At 37.6% G+C, this 16,849-nt stretch overlaps 1 protein-coding gene across 5 annotated transcripts in view; it reads left to right on the top strand.

Annotated features, from left to right (window-relative positions):
* MAST4 (microtubule associated serine/threonine kinase family member 4) overlaps positions 1-16,849 on the top strand; it is a 235,982-nt gene that overhangs the window by 170,026 nt on the left and 49,107 nt on the right. For all 5 annotated transcript variants that reach the window (XM_065657629.1, XM_065657630.1, XM_065657631.1 and 2 more), the window contains 5 exons: positions 2,576-2,733; positions 5,038-5,113; positions 6,511-6,720; positions 9,771-9,872; positions 13,981-14,113. In XM_065657629.1, the coding sequence (XP_065513701.1) occupies positions 2,576-2,733; positions 5,038-5,113; positions 6,511-6,720; positions 9,771-9,872; positions 13,981-14,113 (679 nt within the window). The remainder of the gene's footprint in view (positions 1-2,575; positions 2,734-5,037; positions 5,114-6,510; positions 6,721-9,770; positions 9,873-13,980; positions 14,114-16,849) is intronic.

The following is a 16,849-nucleotide window of genomic DNA, read 5'->3' as shown; positions in this document are numbered from 1 at the left end:
GGAATTACCTATCTAATGGAAGCTCATGGGTTTAAAAGTGGTGCAAGTACCACTACGTATAGTTGATCTCACAACAAAATCAAAATGAAATGGAAATATCTCCTAAGATGATTAGATTGAAAAGAAGCTCTTGGTATGTTGTATTGTATCAAAGTTGGATCAGGTCTTGCCAGTTAGGAGGTGCAGTTGAGATGATTGTGTGTCTTCTAGGAGAGCAAGCCTATAAAAATGGTAAAGTGAGAGAATACTCAGTTGCATATTACTGCCAGTAGATTTTGGGTTTTGGAAGCTTATTCGTATTGGTAAACAGGGGAAGGAGATGAGGAAAGAGACTGTGGGGTAACATTAGCTGATATTGGTGGCAAATTCTCTTTTCTATGTTAGAAGTACAATTTGCATTGCCATGATGCCTTGTGGTTGTGCATATTAAAATACACTAAATCGTACATGATTTTTGGAGCAGCTATTCTAGAATGCCAGGAGAGCTAATTTTTTAGAGTTTGGGTATAAGAATTTGGATTTGTAGAGAGATCAAAATTCAGACTTCCAAGAAAACACACTCTGTGCCTGTGATAGTCCTGATAGAACTGAGAGTTGTTAGCGAAGATTCTCACTTTAATCTGTTGGATCTAGACTCTGTGACATATGAGGAAAGGTATGATACAGATTACTGTCCTCCCGATCTTCCCAGAATCCCCTGAAGCCAAAGAGGTAGAGACTGATTTTTATAGCACTAGCCATCTGTGAGGGTCTGTATTGGGAAATTTCCCTTTGCTAAGGGTATCTTTTATCTAATGGAGCGTGGCCGTAGGACATACGCCATGAGGTTAGCTGCAACCAGCTGCTATAGTATGAGATAAGAAAGAAGACTTTATCTATGGTGTGTGCTGAATTACACACGGTAATGTGCTAAGGCTGAATATCATAAATGAATTACTGTTACTCGACAAGTTGCTACCCATCATGTGAACTGTGGTAAATTCTTGGTGTGCATGCTTCTTAGCCAGCAGCAAAGCAAGGTAATGTGATCTTCCTAACTTGTTTCCATGTGATGCAGCCTTCCCACATAGACCAGTCCTATCTAAGTTAGCCTTTCCCAGCATAGGTTTTTCTTCTTTTTTTCTTTTTGCTTTTAAGATATGACTTCATGAGATCTAGTGTGATAAGTAATCTTTTATTGAGTTCCTAGGAATTGGGATATATTCAGCCTTTACCACACAAGTTGCCAGGAAGTTATCAAGACTTTCTAGTTACTGTGCTTACCAGCCTGGATAGTACCTGCCCACCTTAGCAATGTAGGACAGTGTCTGTACAGCCTGAAAGTTTATTGATTTCCATCACTGGGGGTCATATAAGCAAAGCAGCTTTTACTGTGCTGGCCTCCAGTAAAAGAGCAGTTAGGCAGGGGCCTTGTTGTCCTGTACAAGAAGACAGTTAAGAACAATAATGTGCAGGTGAAGACTTGACATATAGAAGAATCTGATTTTGTCGAAAAGCCAGATGGAGACTGAAGAGGTCCAGGAAGAAGTACAAGCTTTTGGACTTCTTTCTCTCTGTGGGTAAAATAAAGGGAACGTCTGCATAATACCAAGCAGCTTTGTGCAGTCATACAAGGGTATTTGTGGACAAGCTATCCTAGAAACTGGTTTTGCTACCAGAAACAGTAGAGCATTTCTGTCTACACTCATCAGTCCAGACTAGCAAGGCTGGCTGTTAATGCATTGAACTATGTACATGTTCTTTACAAGGACCTCAAATCTAAGCTCAGGGAAGTAGTTGCAGAGTTCTGCCTCAAGACGTTTAGTGTGGCTCAGGTAGCTACATGAAAGACAGTAAAACATGATAGTATGATCATGTACACTGCTTTACGTAGTGCATCTTTCTGTGTGCAATTTTGCAGGGCTAGTTATAGTGGTAGCACTTCCAATTTCACACTTGTCTGTATCTTCCAGTTTTATAAGTGGATGGTTTGAGTGTAGTCACTTTCACTTTTGTCAGCCATAGAACCTGTCTTGATAAATGTATTAAGTTCTTTCACTTCATTTTAAATGTACAGGGGTTTATAGGAAAATAGGGTGTGATTTTTTTTTTTTTAGCAAGAATTTTGAGACTTTATTTAATTTTATTTTTAAAAGTATCAATAATGTCTTAAATATGGATTATGAAGTACCTTCAGCATGTAGAATTACAATTTGTGTTATAGCAAGAAGTTGTACTCTATGTTTGTTATACTTACACCATCTTAATTTTCAGCAGATCCTGTTTTAGCTGTTCCTTATGTGTTGTTTGTAACATTAGATACCATCTTTGCCTTAGAGGAAATTTGAACTTTTGTAATGCAATGGTTCTTTCTTCTGGGACTGAAGAAGGTTTTTTTGTACTTTTTATTTAGCTCATTAAGTTGAGACTAATTATTTCGTTTCTTTTTTATTTATTTTCATCTTTAAATTGGTAGTCAGGCATGGGAGACAGTAACTATAATTTTTAAATTAAATAGCTTTATTCATGAACACCAGATATAGTCTTGCAAATGTTTTTTTTCATTCTAATAGAAGCTTGTGTTCTGTTCTTGTAGTCATCGTGCTCATCCCAAGAGAAGCTACACCAGTTGCCATACCAACCGACACCTGATGAACTACATTTTTTGTCTAAACATTTCTGTACCACTGAGAGCATTGCCAGTGACAGCAGGTGCAGGACCACTGCAATGCGCCCTCGGTCCCGAAGTCTCAGGTGAGTTTGTCTATCTGCGAACAGGGGTTGGATCTAATGTCACATACTCTGGAGAATCGTGGGTTTGTACACTGGGAGCATTCCCTATTTTTGAAATTGCTGAAGTATAATACGCAAAAGACATATCAGGCTGTATTACTAATAGTGCTGTGCTTTTAAATCCTTACTCCTAGTTTTGATCATGCTTTACTTCAGTGCTTAATATTGTAAGCTAGGTCTTTGTGAAGGCAGCTAGCTTGCATGAACTGTCTTGATGAGCTAGTCGTTGATCTGACTGTAGCTCTGGTTCTCTTCCAGAGTTCAAACTGTTCACAGGATCAAGTCTTTATTTAAAAAACTAAGTCAAATTGTATTTATATTCTAGGGCTATATGGAAAGAAACTTGATAAAGAACAAATGGGTGGGGGGTGTCTGCACTCATTTATTTTCTGTAACCAAGCTTTTCGTTTGCAGTGGCCATTTGCATAAGATGTGTTTTATCCAAGATCAGTTCTAAACCATCAGAATAGTTTAGGTTTGCAAAATGCAGGTGAACTCTATGGATAAGTTTTCAAGAACAAGAAAGAAAGAAAAAAAAAATTATATTTCTAATCATCATATTAATCCTTTCAAGTTTAAATATAATTTCAGAGGTATACAAATCCTAAGGATTTAAGGTTTTAGTGCAATATATTTTAACTCTGCTTTTTGATTATTTTATTTAGAAATCTGTGTAGACTGTAGTGACAAATGTAGTTGCTACCTACATGAGACTGCACAACAACTACTAAGAAAAAAATCCTGTTTCTTCATTAGAAGATTACAGATTGAAACTGTATTGTATTTTTTGCCACGTCTTTATTTTTTTCAATTTCTGTTATGCTTTTAACACTTAAAAAAACGATCTTCCACTTGATCTCACAGAATGTGTAAAATGCTCCTGAGGAAAAACAAGAACCAAGCATTTTCAGCAAGGGAATTATGCTGTAGAATTGTGATGGAAATATGTAGCTACTCTGTCCTTAGTCGATTTGCCTGTGGATGTCCGTAACAGATTGTCCATATCAGTTAAAGGACCCACCATTGTGATATCTTGGGACAAATTTTAGTGTTAATTTTTGCCCTTTTAAAAAGCCAAAATGCAGTTGTTCTCCTCTCGCAAGAAACCTCCGTGTACATGTTATGATAAGGTCTTTTTCCTGTTCCACATCTTCTAGACCAGATGGAATAGGCCAGTGTCACCAACCCAGGAAAATCAGACTGAGATTTTTCAAAGGAATTGATACCAGACAGTGAGGCTCATGATAGCAAAACGTAGTTTTGTAGATTAGCCAAGGCCATGGATACCTTTTATGGATTGTTTTCCTGCGAGTCCTGTGCTTTTCTTATAGCACAACACCCCATCACTGAGGGACACCATACATATGTATGGCATTATTTGTAGGAAGTTGCTGCCATTATCTGCTGGTCAGATGCAAAATAAATTGTTTGGGGTTTCTTTAATGTTGTGTTTTTAAAAAAATACTCATTCTTCTCAACTTTTTCACTTGCAGCGAACAGAGTTCTTAGTCAAGTCTTGCTGTATTGATTGTAACCTTCAAAGAGGCAGGCATAGCCATAATTAACAGTTAAATATATCTCTGTTGCCCTTCTGAGAGAAAGATTATGTTCAGAATTGTTGCAAAACTGCCTGCATCCTGAACTGTGGTTACAAACTAAGAAAATAATATAGTTAGTAATTAGATGTCAAGGACTTCAATCATAAAACCATAGAGTGGTTTGGGTTGGAAGCAACCTTGAAGATCATCTAGTTCCACCCTCCTGCCATGGGCAGGGACACATTCCACTAGACCAGCTTGCTCAAAGCCCCATCCAACCTGGCCTTGAACACTTCCAGGGATGGGGCATCCACAGCTGCTCTGGACAGCCTGTGCCAGTGCCTCACACTCTCATGGTGAAGAATTTCTTCCTTATATCAAATCTAAATTAACCTCTTTCAGTTTAAAACCATTACCCCTTGTCCTATCACTACATGTGCTTGTAAAAAGTCCTTCTCCAGCTTTCTTGCTGGCCCTACTTAGGCACTGGAAGGCTGCTGTAAGGTCCCCCAGGACCTTTCTCTTCTCCAGGCTGAACAACCCCAACTCTCTCATAGGGTTGGTCAGAAATAGCAGAAAGGAACCGTGTCTACCACTAGCGAGAGAATGTACCTTTCCAGTGAAGTCTGTGTTGACTTTTTGTTGCAAATAAACTGTATGAAAATATAATAACTAATTCTAGTTCATGCTGAGACAAGTTTAAAGGGATAATTTGCTTTGCTTGCAGCCCTGGACGTTCTCCTGCCTGCTGCGACAATGAAATAATTATGATGAACCATGTCTACAAAGAAAGATTCCCAAAGGTAATGAATTATATTTAAGACACCCAGTATCTGAATTGATAGGCTACACAGGTTTTAAGTAAGTGGTGTTTTTGTTATGGGAACTAATGATCCAACCCTGTAATGGCTTTCATAAAGCATCACCAAGCTCTTATTACAGAGATAAAATCACAATAAAGAAAAGCCCTGCTGAGAACTGGACATTCATTTGGCAAAGCTGCTGAACTGGTTTTGAAACGAATCATCCTGGTAATATATTCTACTGATTGGAAAACAACAGTACATTCAATTTGAATAGGTGATGTGTACTTGGGGCAAACACATACTGAATTAGTAAAACATAAATGGTTTCTTCTGCTAGGTCTTGTGCAGCATTTGCTGATACACCTGCAAATTCCTTCCTTTAGTGACATTTATTCCTTTTCCCCAGCACTCATTATATACTTATTTTAGTTGTGAAGCTCAGTACACAGTTCTGGGTGTTTGACTATGAGATACCAAACGAGGACACGTTACTGTCGTGTCTGGAGGTCTGAGACATAGGTGCAGGTGTGTAGCTCAGAGCACTGCACTCTCCATTGCCCCTAGGATTTTGATGACCCCTGGAAAATAAAATGAGGTGAAGCTGATACTATTCAAAAAAGTACCTAAAAATAGAAGAATTTTTTTCATATTTCTTTGTAGAAATATGACGAGAGATTTGTTGGGATTTGCAGGGTGACTGAGCAGCAATCTGAAGTGTGGAACAACCCACTCGTTTCAGTGTTCAAGATGTAAACTAAGAAATGTGGGTTTACTTTTTAATAATAAAAGTATTTTAAAGGTGTTTTAAAGCATCTACATTTTTGTGAGAACCAGGTGGTTGGTTCTGTAAAACACACATTGAGCAACCTGCAGACACATCTGACAAGACCTGTGAGCCTGTGGTGCTTTTAATCAGTCAGTATTCATTCAAACTCTGCCCAGTGAAATATTTTTGTGGTATAACCTTTATGAAAGTGAGGAAAATACTCAAGCCTTTATTATCTGCAGTTTTAGCAAAACAGACAAAGTAGACCTCCATGAGTTTTTTTGTGATTTTTGACTTGGACTTAAAGTTGTGAAGTCATGAGTGTTCCTTTGGTTCCATTCAGTGATCATCACAAGATTAGTGCACAGTTAATCACCAGTGGCAGACAAAGGGGAGGATCTGTGTAGTAGAACAGTAAGGCTGTTGCTTTTCTGGACTGGTAATGTGGGAAACGGCGTCTATCACTTTGACTTTCTCTTTGCTTGCTTTTTTGCTTCAGTCGTTTCACATATTCCAGCTAGGTAACTTCATAGACAATACAAAACCACTGCAGAATTGGAAATAAGCTCTGTGGCTGTTATTTTCATGTAAAGTTGATTTAATGTATCATGTATCTATTTGTGTATAGGCCACAGCTCAGATGGAAGAGAGACTTCGGGACATTATAACAAATTATTGTCCAGAGAACGTCCTTCCCCTGGCAGATGGAGTGCTCAGTTTTACCCACCATCAGATCACAGAACTGGCTCGAGATTGTTTGGATAAATCCCGCCAGGGCCTCATCACATCACGATACTTCCTTGAATTACAGCAGAAATTAGACAAATTGCTACAGGAGGTATGAGCCATGAGACTACTGTTATGTTTGCTTGAAAAATTGTTTAAATCTGTTTCCTTAAGAGTTGTTGTCCAGACATCATCATGACTGTTCACTCAAATAATTGTCAAAGTGGTATTCACAGCAGTTTTAGTCTATATAATGATTACTACAAAGGCATCGTAGTGTACTAGCCTGAAATAGATGGGTCGTAAAGATTTCAGAAATAACGGCATTTTGTCATGCAGTGCAAGTTATAAATTGCTTACAAAGCGTGTGCATAAACCCTAAATGAGGAGGCTTGCTATTCCGTTTACTGTGGATAAATGAGGAAACATGCACACTTTCCACTTTATCAACCCTACTAATTGCCTGCTGTGTTGAGAAAGCAGACGGCAACCCTTAGTTTTCCATTAGCTGGAGGTTATTTAATTATTTAAATATTTATAAGATTCATTTCATAATTAAACTGTTTATTAACAGAAATAATGTAGTTTATAAAAATGTTGAAACTTCTATAGAACAGTCGGCTAAATGAATTAAGAACTCATAACTTGACAAGATAAATGCACTATGACAGGAGTCACCACAGTTTATTAATGTATCCTTTTTTAAAAAATGAGTACAGAATGTATAATGTACTCATTTGTTTGTGTGGGATTTGATAGCACATTATGAGCCAAAGTTAATGTGATAGAGCAGCAGATTTGATATTGACTTGAAATTTTCCAACGGAGATAAGATACGGTGCTTGTCTTAATTTATGTCTTGGGTTTTTTGTTTTCTTTTGAATGCAGGAGCAGTTGCTAAAGGTTTTGGTTGATTTTTTAAAAAATTATTATTTTTTTTATTTATTTATTTTTCTTTCTCTCTCCCCGTGCTGCTTTTTTGTTAACTTCTATTCAGTAACTAGGTTTTCTGCAACTACTGTATTTTGAACCCTAACCCTTCTTCATAAAGCAATGCAAAACTTAAGACGTAAGTGATTTATTTCTGGATTATCTAAACCCTGTTTTTCAAAAAGAAAATACTTAGAGCTTGCTTACTCGTCAAAAGGAGGTTTGAACTAGTGAGCTTCTTGTGAAATGCTTTTATGATGTCAAAGTGCAGGCAGAGTTGGCCACTTGACTGGAGATATGACTGTGAATTCTGTTATGCTAGTGATAATGTAAAAATACAAGGGAACATGCCTGAGCTAAGATTCACAGAACACTGTTAATCACTGTTAACATATCACTTAGAACAGCTACATGGTAAGTAGACTTTAGAGTATATGTTCACTCATGCACTTAAGCCCCTCAATCTACTAAAAAAAATTCAAGCAGATAATTCTTCAATCTGCATGTAAAGCAGTGCATTATTTTTAAAAAAGGCAGCAACACTTGATTTGTCATGTGCTGTGATGCTAGTTTTTTATTTTGCAAAAAATTTCCTGCTTTACAAAAACATAATACCTTAAAATATTCAGACTTAACTTTTGAGTCAATTGTGTAATACTGTCATATTATGTTATTAACAGGCAAGAAAACTTCCTCTTTGCACAACTCAGTTACAGGCACTCAGTTATGCTTTGGATCCATGTGATCCATTTATTGTCAATTCCCAGCTGCGACGTTGAGTAGAAATCTGCGTCTCCTCCTTCTGCTTCACATGTTGCAATTGCTTTGCATAACCAGGGGAAAACTCCGTTGAGATTTGAGCAGCTTGGTTCAACCAACATTTTTAAAATTCTGAGGTCACGGTCAAGTAGACCTGAATGCTTTCCTGCTTCATCTCTCTTAAATGTAACATATATTCAGTCTCTCGTTCATGTATGCACCTGAATGTTCACAAAGCTGTACAAAGGTGCTTTAAATTTTGCTGGTGATTAAAACAGATGGATTCTTTTGTTTACAGAAGTGTTTTCTTTGGACTTGTTGATAGTGTGCAGAACACGAATGCTTGTATCCAGTTAAGATTCTTCCGAAACCTATTGCAGAGTGCTAGATAGTATTTGTGCCTTTTCTTTTTTCCCTCTTTAAACTTCCCAGATTAATTCTTCTCAAATATTTGATGTTTTTAAAATTGTAGTCCTTATATTGAAAGCAATATTTAGCTTCATATTTTCATAGTTTGTTTTTTTAACTTCAAAAAAATGTAAGATGTATATTATATGAAAAGTACTTATTTGTACAAATTAATCACTTTAAAAATGTTAGTTTCTTAATTGTCTTTGTGGTTTTGAATAGGCAAGATATGAGGAAAAACTGAAGTCTACGGTTTCTACTGTTCAGAACAAATAAATGCTTTGATATTTGAGTGAAGGGCTATTAGGCTTTTTTAATTAGAAGGAGAGTGATATGGTTTCTTTGCATTCATTAGCATCCTTAAATTATATCATTTGTTCTTAGCGGGGTGCATTTGAAAGAAATTTGAAATGCAGCTCAGACCACTGTGCAAATGTTACCAAACCTTCTAGAAGTATTTTTCCTGTATGTGTTCTTTTATAGCATTTTCCCTCCTTTGTTGTCATCTTTGTAGAATTTTTTAATTTTTCATTTTCTTTCAATGTGTACCTTTATATGGAGCCTCTATGCAAGTATAATTTTACCTATATATGTCATTGTCATTTTAGTATGATATGCGGCCATAGGAAATCAGTATCAATTTGGCATGGAAGTTGCTTATGTTTATTAATGTTACTTAGGTCAGTTTTCATTTCATCCTAAAATTATCAACAAATTGAGACACATCTGTACATATGGAGAGGTGTATGTTTGTATTGAAATGTAGTACCTTTTGCAAAGCTAATGGTAATAATACTGTATAAGTTAAAAAAAAAAGGTAGTAAGTATTATGTCTATTGTAGGCATTTCTGTTTTGTTGTTGTAGTGTTAGAATTGTCCAAATGGAATTAACTTTGATTTGAAATCACAGCATTGTTCAAATCCTTGTTATTTCTGCTGGCATCTTGAAATTGACATCTGTTTGTCTCAAGTACATACTTCAAACCCTCAAAGGTTTGAATATACTTTCCTGAGTAGGGTCTCAAATGCAGTTTGTTTTGTTATCACGTTATTTTTATCTCTTAGGCTCAAGAGCGATCAGAGAGTGAAGAACTGGCATTTATTAAGCAACTTGTCCGAAAAGTCCTGATAGTTATTGCTCGTCCTGCTCGCCTACTGGAATGCCTGGTAAGGTCATGCTTGCTATAAGTAGGTTTTTCACTTGTGTAGGAAAGTTTCTGGGTTAGTATTCAAGGCCCTTTACAACTGTTATTTGAAATATGTCAAACAACAGGGCAGGGCTTCATTGTTGGTGAGATCCTTTCTGCTTTTATTTCAGGAACATGGGACTGACAGGGACCTCCTACAGTTGTGTTTGGTTCCCTGCTGTTGCAAATACGATGTTATAGAATCCCTTTCATCAATTGAGGAAGTTCCAGTTCAAAACCAGTTGGGTTTTTCTGTTATTTTGTTAGACTTTGCTGTTCCCGTGGGACAACTGTTCCAGAATCATAGTGGCTTGGTGGTTTTCCTGTTGTTGTTCTTCTCCTTAGAAGTTTCATCATTTTGTTCACTCAGCAGCTGCCAGAGCTGTAAGCAGCTTGCAGTCAGCTCTGCAATACCTGATCTGGGGAGAACAGCAGCAGAGGGTTTAGGGTATCTGCATATATAGTCCAAGTTATACTGACGGCCAGAAGAGTTAACCTGTCGATGCATGAGCATTGCACTGATGTTGCCAGAGTGGGCTAGCTTGTGAGAGGCCATGTGGGTGTCTTTCTGCTTTTCCTGCCCATGCTGGGGGAGTTGTGGTGGCTCAGGTGTAGGGAGTTGCTCCTACGCACAGAGCCAACAAGCCTGAGTTCTTCAGTGAAACTAATAAGCCCTCACAGAACACAGTGTACTCTGGAGGACAGCATAGACACCCAAATACCATGTAAGTGCCAGCCTGAATCCAACAGACCTGGCAGGCAGCCGGAGCTGACTTTGTTGAGCCACTCTGCTTGCCAATACCAGGATCACAGTGTTGATGCTGCATACAGCTATTTGAGGCTGGCAAGGCTTATGTGGGAGCCACTAACCTGCTGCTAGACTCAAGTTATGCCTTGAAAGTGTCATAACTGCATTTGCATGGCATTGAATCTGAGCTAGGAAGTCTTTCCAACCTGCTTTTGGCTCTGTGCTGTGTCTCTTCATGTGTGGCACAGTTAATCCACAACCTGGCTCATTCAGCCACTGGCATTCTGAGAGCTGCCTCTGTTTTGTTTTGGAAACACCATGTCTCGGTGTTCCCAGTTTGTTCACAATTTGCAGTTTAGAAGGAATGTAAAATAAGATATGTGCTCTGAATCATCATAAGAGAAGCTTTTTTTTTTAAAAAAAAAGGCAGGCTTTAGAGAAGAGGATACCTTAGAATCTGCTGCCTCTGCCATAGAATCAAACAAAATTTGCATTACTCCTTCACCCTCAACACTGAAATGCTCATACCATATCTAGGGTGATCTTCCCTGCTCCATTCCCAGGGTTCGCATAATCCTTGTCCAGCTCTCAACCCAGTTCTCATATGATGTCTTCCCTCTGGTTTGCATCCTTCTCATCATCACACATCCAAAAATGCCCTTAAATACATCCTGTGGACTGACAGACTGAGGCTTCTTTATGATGCTTTGTCCTTTTCTTCCCTACCTACTGGCTCTCTCCCACCCACCCCTACTCCCAGTGTCATCACTGTCTTCAGGTTTTTTAATTCAGGTTCTCTACTGGTGACCTATTTGCACATTAGTTCATTCTCCTAAATGCTAACTTTATAGCTAGCAAGTCCAAATCTCTGTTCACATAGTTCCCAGTTTCTGCCTCTGGCATTTTATCTAGGCCACTTCCCTGAAGCAGGGTAGAGCTGCTGTGCGTGCAGTGTCCTTCCTTTTGCTGGGCCTGTTGATGCAAGTGGAAGGACAATCTTGCAAGGCCAGGAGATGACTGTGTCTCTTAGTTCAGAGTTTCAGAGGAGCAATTGCAGAGAAAACCAGCACAGTTTCCCCAGTTCTTATTTGCAATGGGATCTTTAGAAAATTTGAGATAGACTGTAACAACTCAGCACAGTATGTTTCTTGAGAGGAGAGCAACTTGAACAAATTTACACATACTGTCATGAAAACAATACATTTCTCATGGAAGAAAGTATTAAGCGTGCTCCATAAACATCACTGGAATCATCTAATCTTACAGAAACAATATTGTTGCTTTTTCGTAGCTTCCTGCTGGAAACTTTTGAATAATACTGGCTAACATTTTAGAATGTCTGTCTGAAATAGATACTAAGTATGGAAAACTTCAGCCTCTGTAAGGAAGTTCTTAGTGTTGTAGGAAATAAATCGAGCACTTTTGTCATGAGAAGTTTTAGATACCATGCTGTCAGTTTTCTGATGCTGATCTTTGCTCAGGTGTTCATGGTATGTGAATTCCTATTTTTATTCACTTCATAATCGTATGAATAAAGCTTTTGCAGTTTTACATGTGCCAAAAAGCTACTGCCAAATACTGGAAGTTTTTCTTCATTTGCACATGAAAAATGATACACAGAGTTGGAAGTAAACATCAGAAAATAATTTTTTTGCTTCCAGTTATTCATGCGTGTGTATGTGTGTATATGTAATATATGTTTGGAGATATACACACACACACACATTCAGATGATTCAAAGTATCTGTTTTGAAATTACACTGACTTAGCCAAGTGGAGAAGCTGTATATCTACCACTGCAGCAGGTAAGGAGATGATGATGTTTTCATGAAGGTAGATAGGAAGTTTTGGCACACATCATTGCATGTTGTTGTGGGGAGAGCATGTCAGATGACGAGAGTAGTGCTAAGACAGTATGTGATGCTTAGTTACTCTGTTCAGATTTTTAGGCAGTGTAGCAGCATCCTGAGACTTTGAGCTACATAAGAGAGTTTGGGGATTTCGTGGGTTTGTGGTAAATCCTTTGGAGTAGGCTGGAGATGACGAAAATTCTTTCATGACAAATGAAAAACTAAGATTGTTTTCACAAGAGTGAAAAATCCAAAGGTATTTCATTTCAGACGCACTTGCCAACTCCTCCTGGTAGCCATAGCAGTTTCACTCCTTCCAAAATGAAACATGATACCTGATTTCTCAAACTATCTTCCAGGTTGGGATGTTTTGTTCCCAAGTCCTGGGTAGCCTGAGGAGCTAGGACATGAGCCTTGTGACCCAACATGCAAACTAAATCCCCCTGGAGTTATGGCAGGCCATGAAATGACCTGCAGGGAAGCAAACTAGCTGAGCAGTCTGCCTGGCTTCCACAGATATTTTTGACAGAGCTGACTTACTCCAGCAAAAAGTCCATTTAGTTACATCAGTGTTTCATGAGTCCAGCTGGCTCTCACTCTATTGAGCATTGCACCTGTCATGATCTATGGTTGGCACAAGCATCTTCGAGAATGTAATGTCTGTATGAGAGATATTTTAGTACGAATTCATACTGGTAGATGAAGGAGAAAAAAATACCCCATACAACTGTTAAAAAACTTCCTTCTTCCTTTCAAGGCTTTCCTATTTCTATCATCTATCAAGGTAGTAAAATAAATGTATTTCCAAGGGACTTAGGGGATAAGCAGTGTTTTGGGGTTTTGAGTTTCTGGGTTTTTTGTTTGTCTTTGAGGCTTGCCTTTTAGGCATGGTATAAATGATGGTTGTAATATAATTGGTTCCCAAAGGAGGATGTTTCATTTCTAGATTTGCAATAATTGGATCAATGAAGTTCAAATGTTGTTTTCAGCAACTTACGATTTTGGCTTCTTTCTAAAGTTAGTGATTTATTTAATTGTATTCTCTGTAAATCATAGTGCATATATATATTGATTAAAAATACTTCAAAATAAGTAAAAGTGGAAAGCAATATATTTATATAATTTCTTCATTTCAGTAATGGATTTCTACATGCAAGCAGGTGCAGGGAGATGATGTCTTCAGTGTGTGAAATCTTATCACTGCTGGTTGTAGGTCATTTCACCCTGAGCATGGGACATTTTGAGGGCAAAGAACTTACTACTCTTATAAAGCAGTGCTCTGAAGTAATGGTATGAAATTTCATTTCATAGAGCATGTTACATTGTGTAAGAATTGTAACAGAGTAATAGGCTACTAGTAATAAAGAGGTACGGGTTCTAATAAGGGAAATGTCTAATATTTGCCATCAGAGAAGCAAAGGAAGTTTTTATGTTAGGTTTTAAGAGTTCAGCTTCTGCAGAGAGAATGATGGTGATTGTTTTTCTTCTAGGAATTTGATCCTGAAGAATTTTACTATCTTTTGGAAGCAGCTGAAGGCCACGCTAAAGAGGGACAAGGCATTAAAACGGACATCCCTCGATATATTATTAGCCAGCTGGGCTTAAATAAAGATCCTCTGGAAGGTAAGGGCACCTCCTGGTCCAGCTATAGGCTCCCAGATGCTCCTTCTCAATTCGCTTAATCACTCTGGTGATCTGTGTGTACCTGAAAAGGGTCAAAGTAAAAATGGTAGCAGAACGAGCATTTGCTAACCCTCACAGTTCTCTCACAGCTCAAAGGTATTAGAAAGGCCATCTGAGATTTTTTCTGTTGTATCATTCACAAATACACTGTGTCAATGATACTCGTCATCTTCTTCCAGCTTGAGAGTGTAACTTTCTTATTTCAGCTCTAGCTGAAATTTACTGCTACAATTTGATGGTGACTATTATCCAGCCATAGGTATAAATGAAACCAGAGTGAACTGTTACTTGCCCTTCATTGCCCCCAGGCTCCCATATCTGAGAAGAATATCCACTGTTCCTATTAAAACTGCAGAGATTAATTTTCCTGGGCAATTTATGTGTCCATGTTGAGGACTTCTGTAGGGAGAACTTGAGTTTCCATGGAGCTTTATCTTCGCAGAATTTTTGTTTGCCTGATTCTTCTTTTCAGGATAGTGTTGGGAAAACTACAATTATTTCTGTCTCCTAACCAGACCATCTTTTCCATCCTAAGTTCTATCACTGGTGACAAATGGAAATTGGTTCATTTTATTCAGACCTAGTCCTACAATTTGGTAGAAATTGGCAGAATTGCGATTGTGGAAAATCAGTCTACCTAGTGCAATTTGGCTTGTCTTCTGTGTTATGACCCAGGACAAGGAGGATCTCTAGGAGAGGACTTAATGACACAAAATAATAGCGGGAAAAAAAAAAAAGATAAACATCTTTTTTTTTAAACCAGTTCTTATGATGCAAGATCACTTTTCTTTAAATCGAAAGAGTAGTATACTGTGAGAATGTCAAAGGTAAACTTTTTTGGTCAACTTCAGCAGCGTTTGAAGTTCAGCACTGCCAGATGTTGCCAGGAATTTGATTAGATCAATTAGGTTGGATATTGTTATAGATGATATTCATGTTATATTAACAGATTTAAAGAAAGTCAACCCTGTTATTGGTCTACTTCTTCACAGAAGAAATTCCTCATCTAAATCTAGTCGTATTTTTATCTGAGATACAGGCTGAAGCAGCTTTGACACTTTTTGCTTGGATTTGGTGTGCAGCAAGGATACAGGGCAAATTGGAAAAATATATGTAAATATTGTTTTCCATGTGGTACTGGAGAAGATCAAGAAGCATCTTATTTCTCTGCAAGATAAAGATGTGCCTGCTGGATTTGGAGAGCTGTTGGTTTGGCACAGACTGACAATTTATAAATTCTTAACTGATGAAGTATACAAGATTTAATTTGGAGTGTGAGTTGAGAGTTTAGAATTATTGACCCTGGTTCTGCCACTTAAACCCGATCTTACTGACTGACTCTTTCTGACCACTTGCATAAAAGAATCTGACACTCCCTAAGTTTAATAGTATATTGTAATTTTTTTGACAGTTTATTGTGAGCGAGGTCTAGAATATTTGTTTTATGTGAGTGTACTTCATCTAGAACACATAATTACGTTTAATAAATTGGATATTAGTGAATATAACAAACTTTGAAGCATTCCAGAATGATTTAAATGTGGGGAGTTTTCTGCAGGAAAAATTGGCTCTGTGGTTTGTCAGTAAATATTGAGGGGGTATATGCTGTATGGATTACTGACCTTTGGTGCAATGGGAGATTTGGGTGATTGAATTATTTTGCATAGCATTTTAAAGGTTAATGGATATGTAGATTTGTGATCAAACAATACAGGCCATCTGGTTTGTATTAATTCTTTCCTGCTTCCCTGCAAAAAGTTATGTTTATAAGCAGTATAAATGACTGTGCAATAACTTAAATGATCTGGTTTTAGTTTTAAATTGATGCCTCTATAGGCAAGGACATTTCCTAAGCAAAAATAACAGAATGGCACTATGGGTTTGTGCCCTGGAATTAATCAGTTACAAAGAAAATTATTTGGAAACACTGTTTTCATTGCTATAAAAAAATAAATGAAGATCATCCTTCTGAGAGAACTTTAAATTCCTTGTATGCAAAACCAGAAAATATTTTAAAATATTTAAATAGCAGAAGACCAGATTTTTCAGAACAAACAAAACCCACCTTAGTAACACCACTTATCCTGAAACACAGAATTGTATTTTCAGCTAAGCTGTTAAATTATGTCTGCATTGTTCATCAATGTTCGTGCAGGGGATTTTACTTCCTCTGCAGAGAAAAGGAACCTTCTTCTTTAGACCCTTCTCTACTTACCTCCTTTTTTTGCTGCAATAGCTATAGTGTCTTTGAGTGAAATGATGCATGCATTCCTGGAGATAATGCCAGATAAATTTATACTGTCCTGAAAGAAATACCACAACAGATTCATCACTTATCAGAGACTGGTGGCTGCATTTCTGAAGAGTTCTCCGGGGAGAAATTTTTCCCTATGGCTTTTAGATTACTATCTTTACCTTTTTGAATAATGAGTCTTCAGAAAATGGTTTAAATCAATGAAAGAAAAAGGGCAGATGTTTAATGGTATTTAGATGAGTTTTAAAAATCTCTTCAAGCATTGCAAAATGGTTCCATAGCTCCCCATTTCTAAAGCTGACTTTTGGTTCCATTCCATTACTACCTACTGCTTGCAAATAATATGTATTTCTCAGATAATGGTTATTTTGTGAAAGTTCTCTTTTAAAATGGCTCTTTTTAATTTGCTGTTTATGAAAATA

The sequence above is a fragment of the Caloenas nicobarica genome, chromosome Z (genome assembly GCF_036013445.1).
Source record: "Caloenas nicobarica isolate bCalNic1 chromosome Z, bCalNic1.hap1, whole genome shotgun sequence".
In the NCBI taxonomy this organism is placed as follows: domain Eukaryota; kingdom Metazoa; phylum Chordata; class Aves; order Columbiformes; family Columbidae; genus Caloenas; species Caloenas nicobarica.
This window is presented reverse-complemented; position numbering and strand designations above follow the sequence as displayed.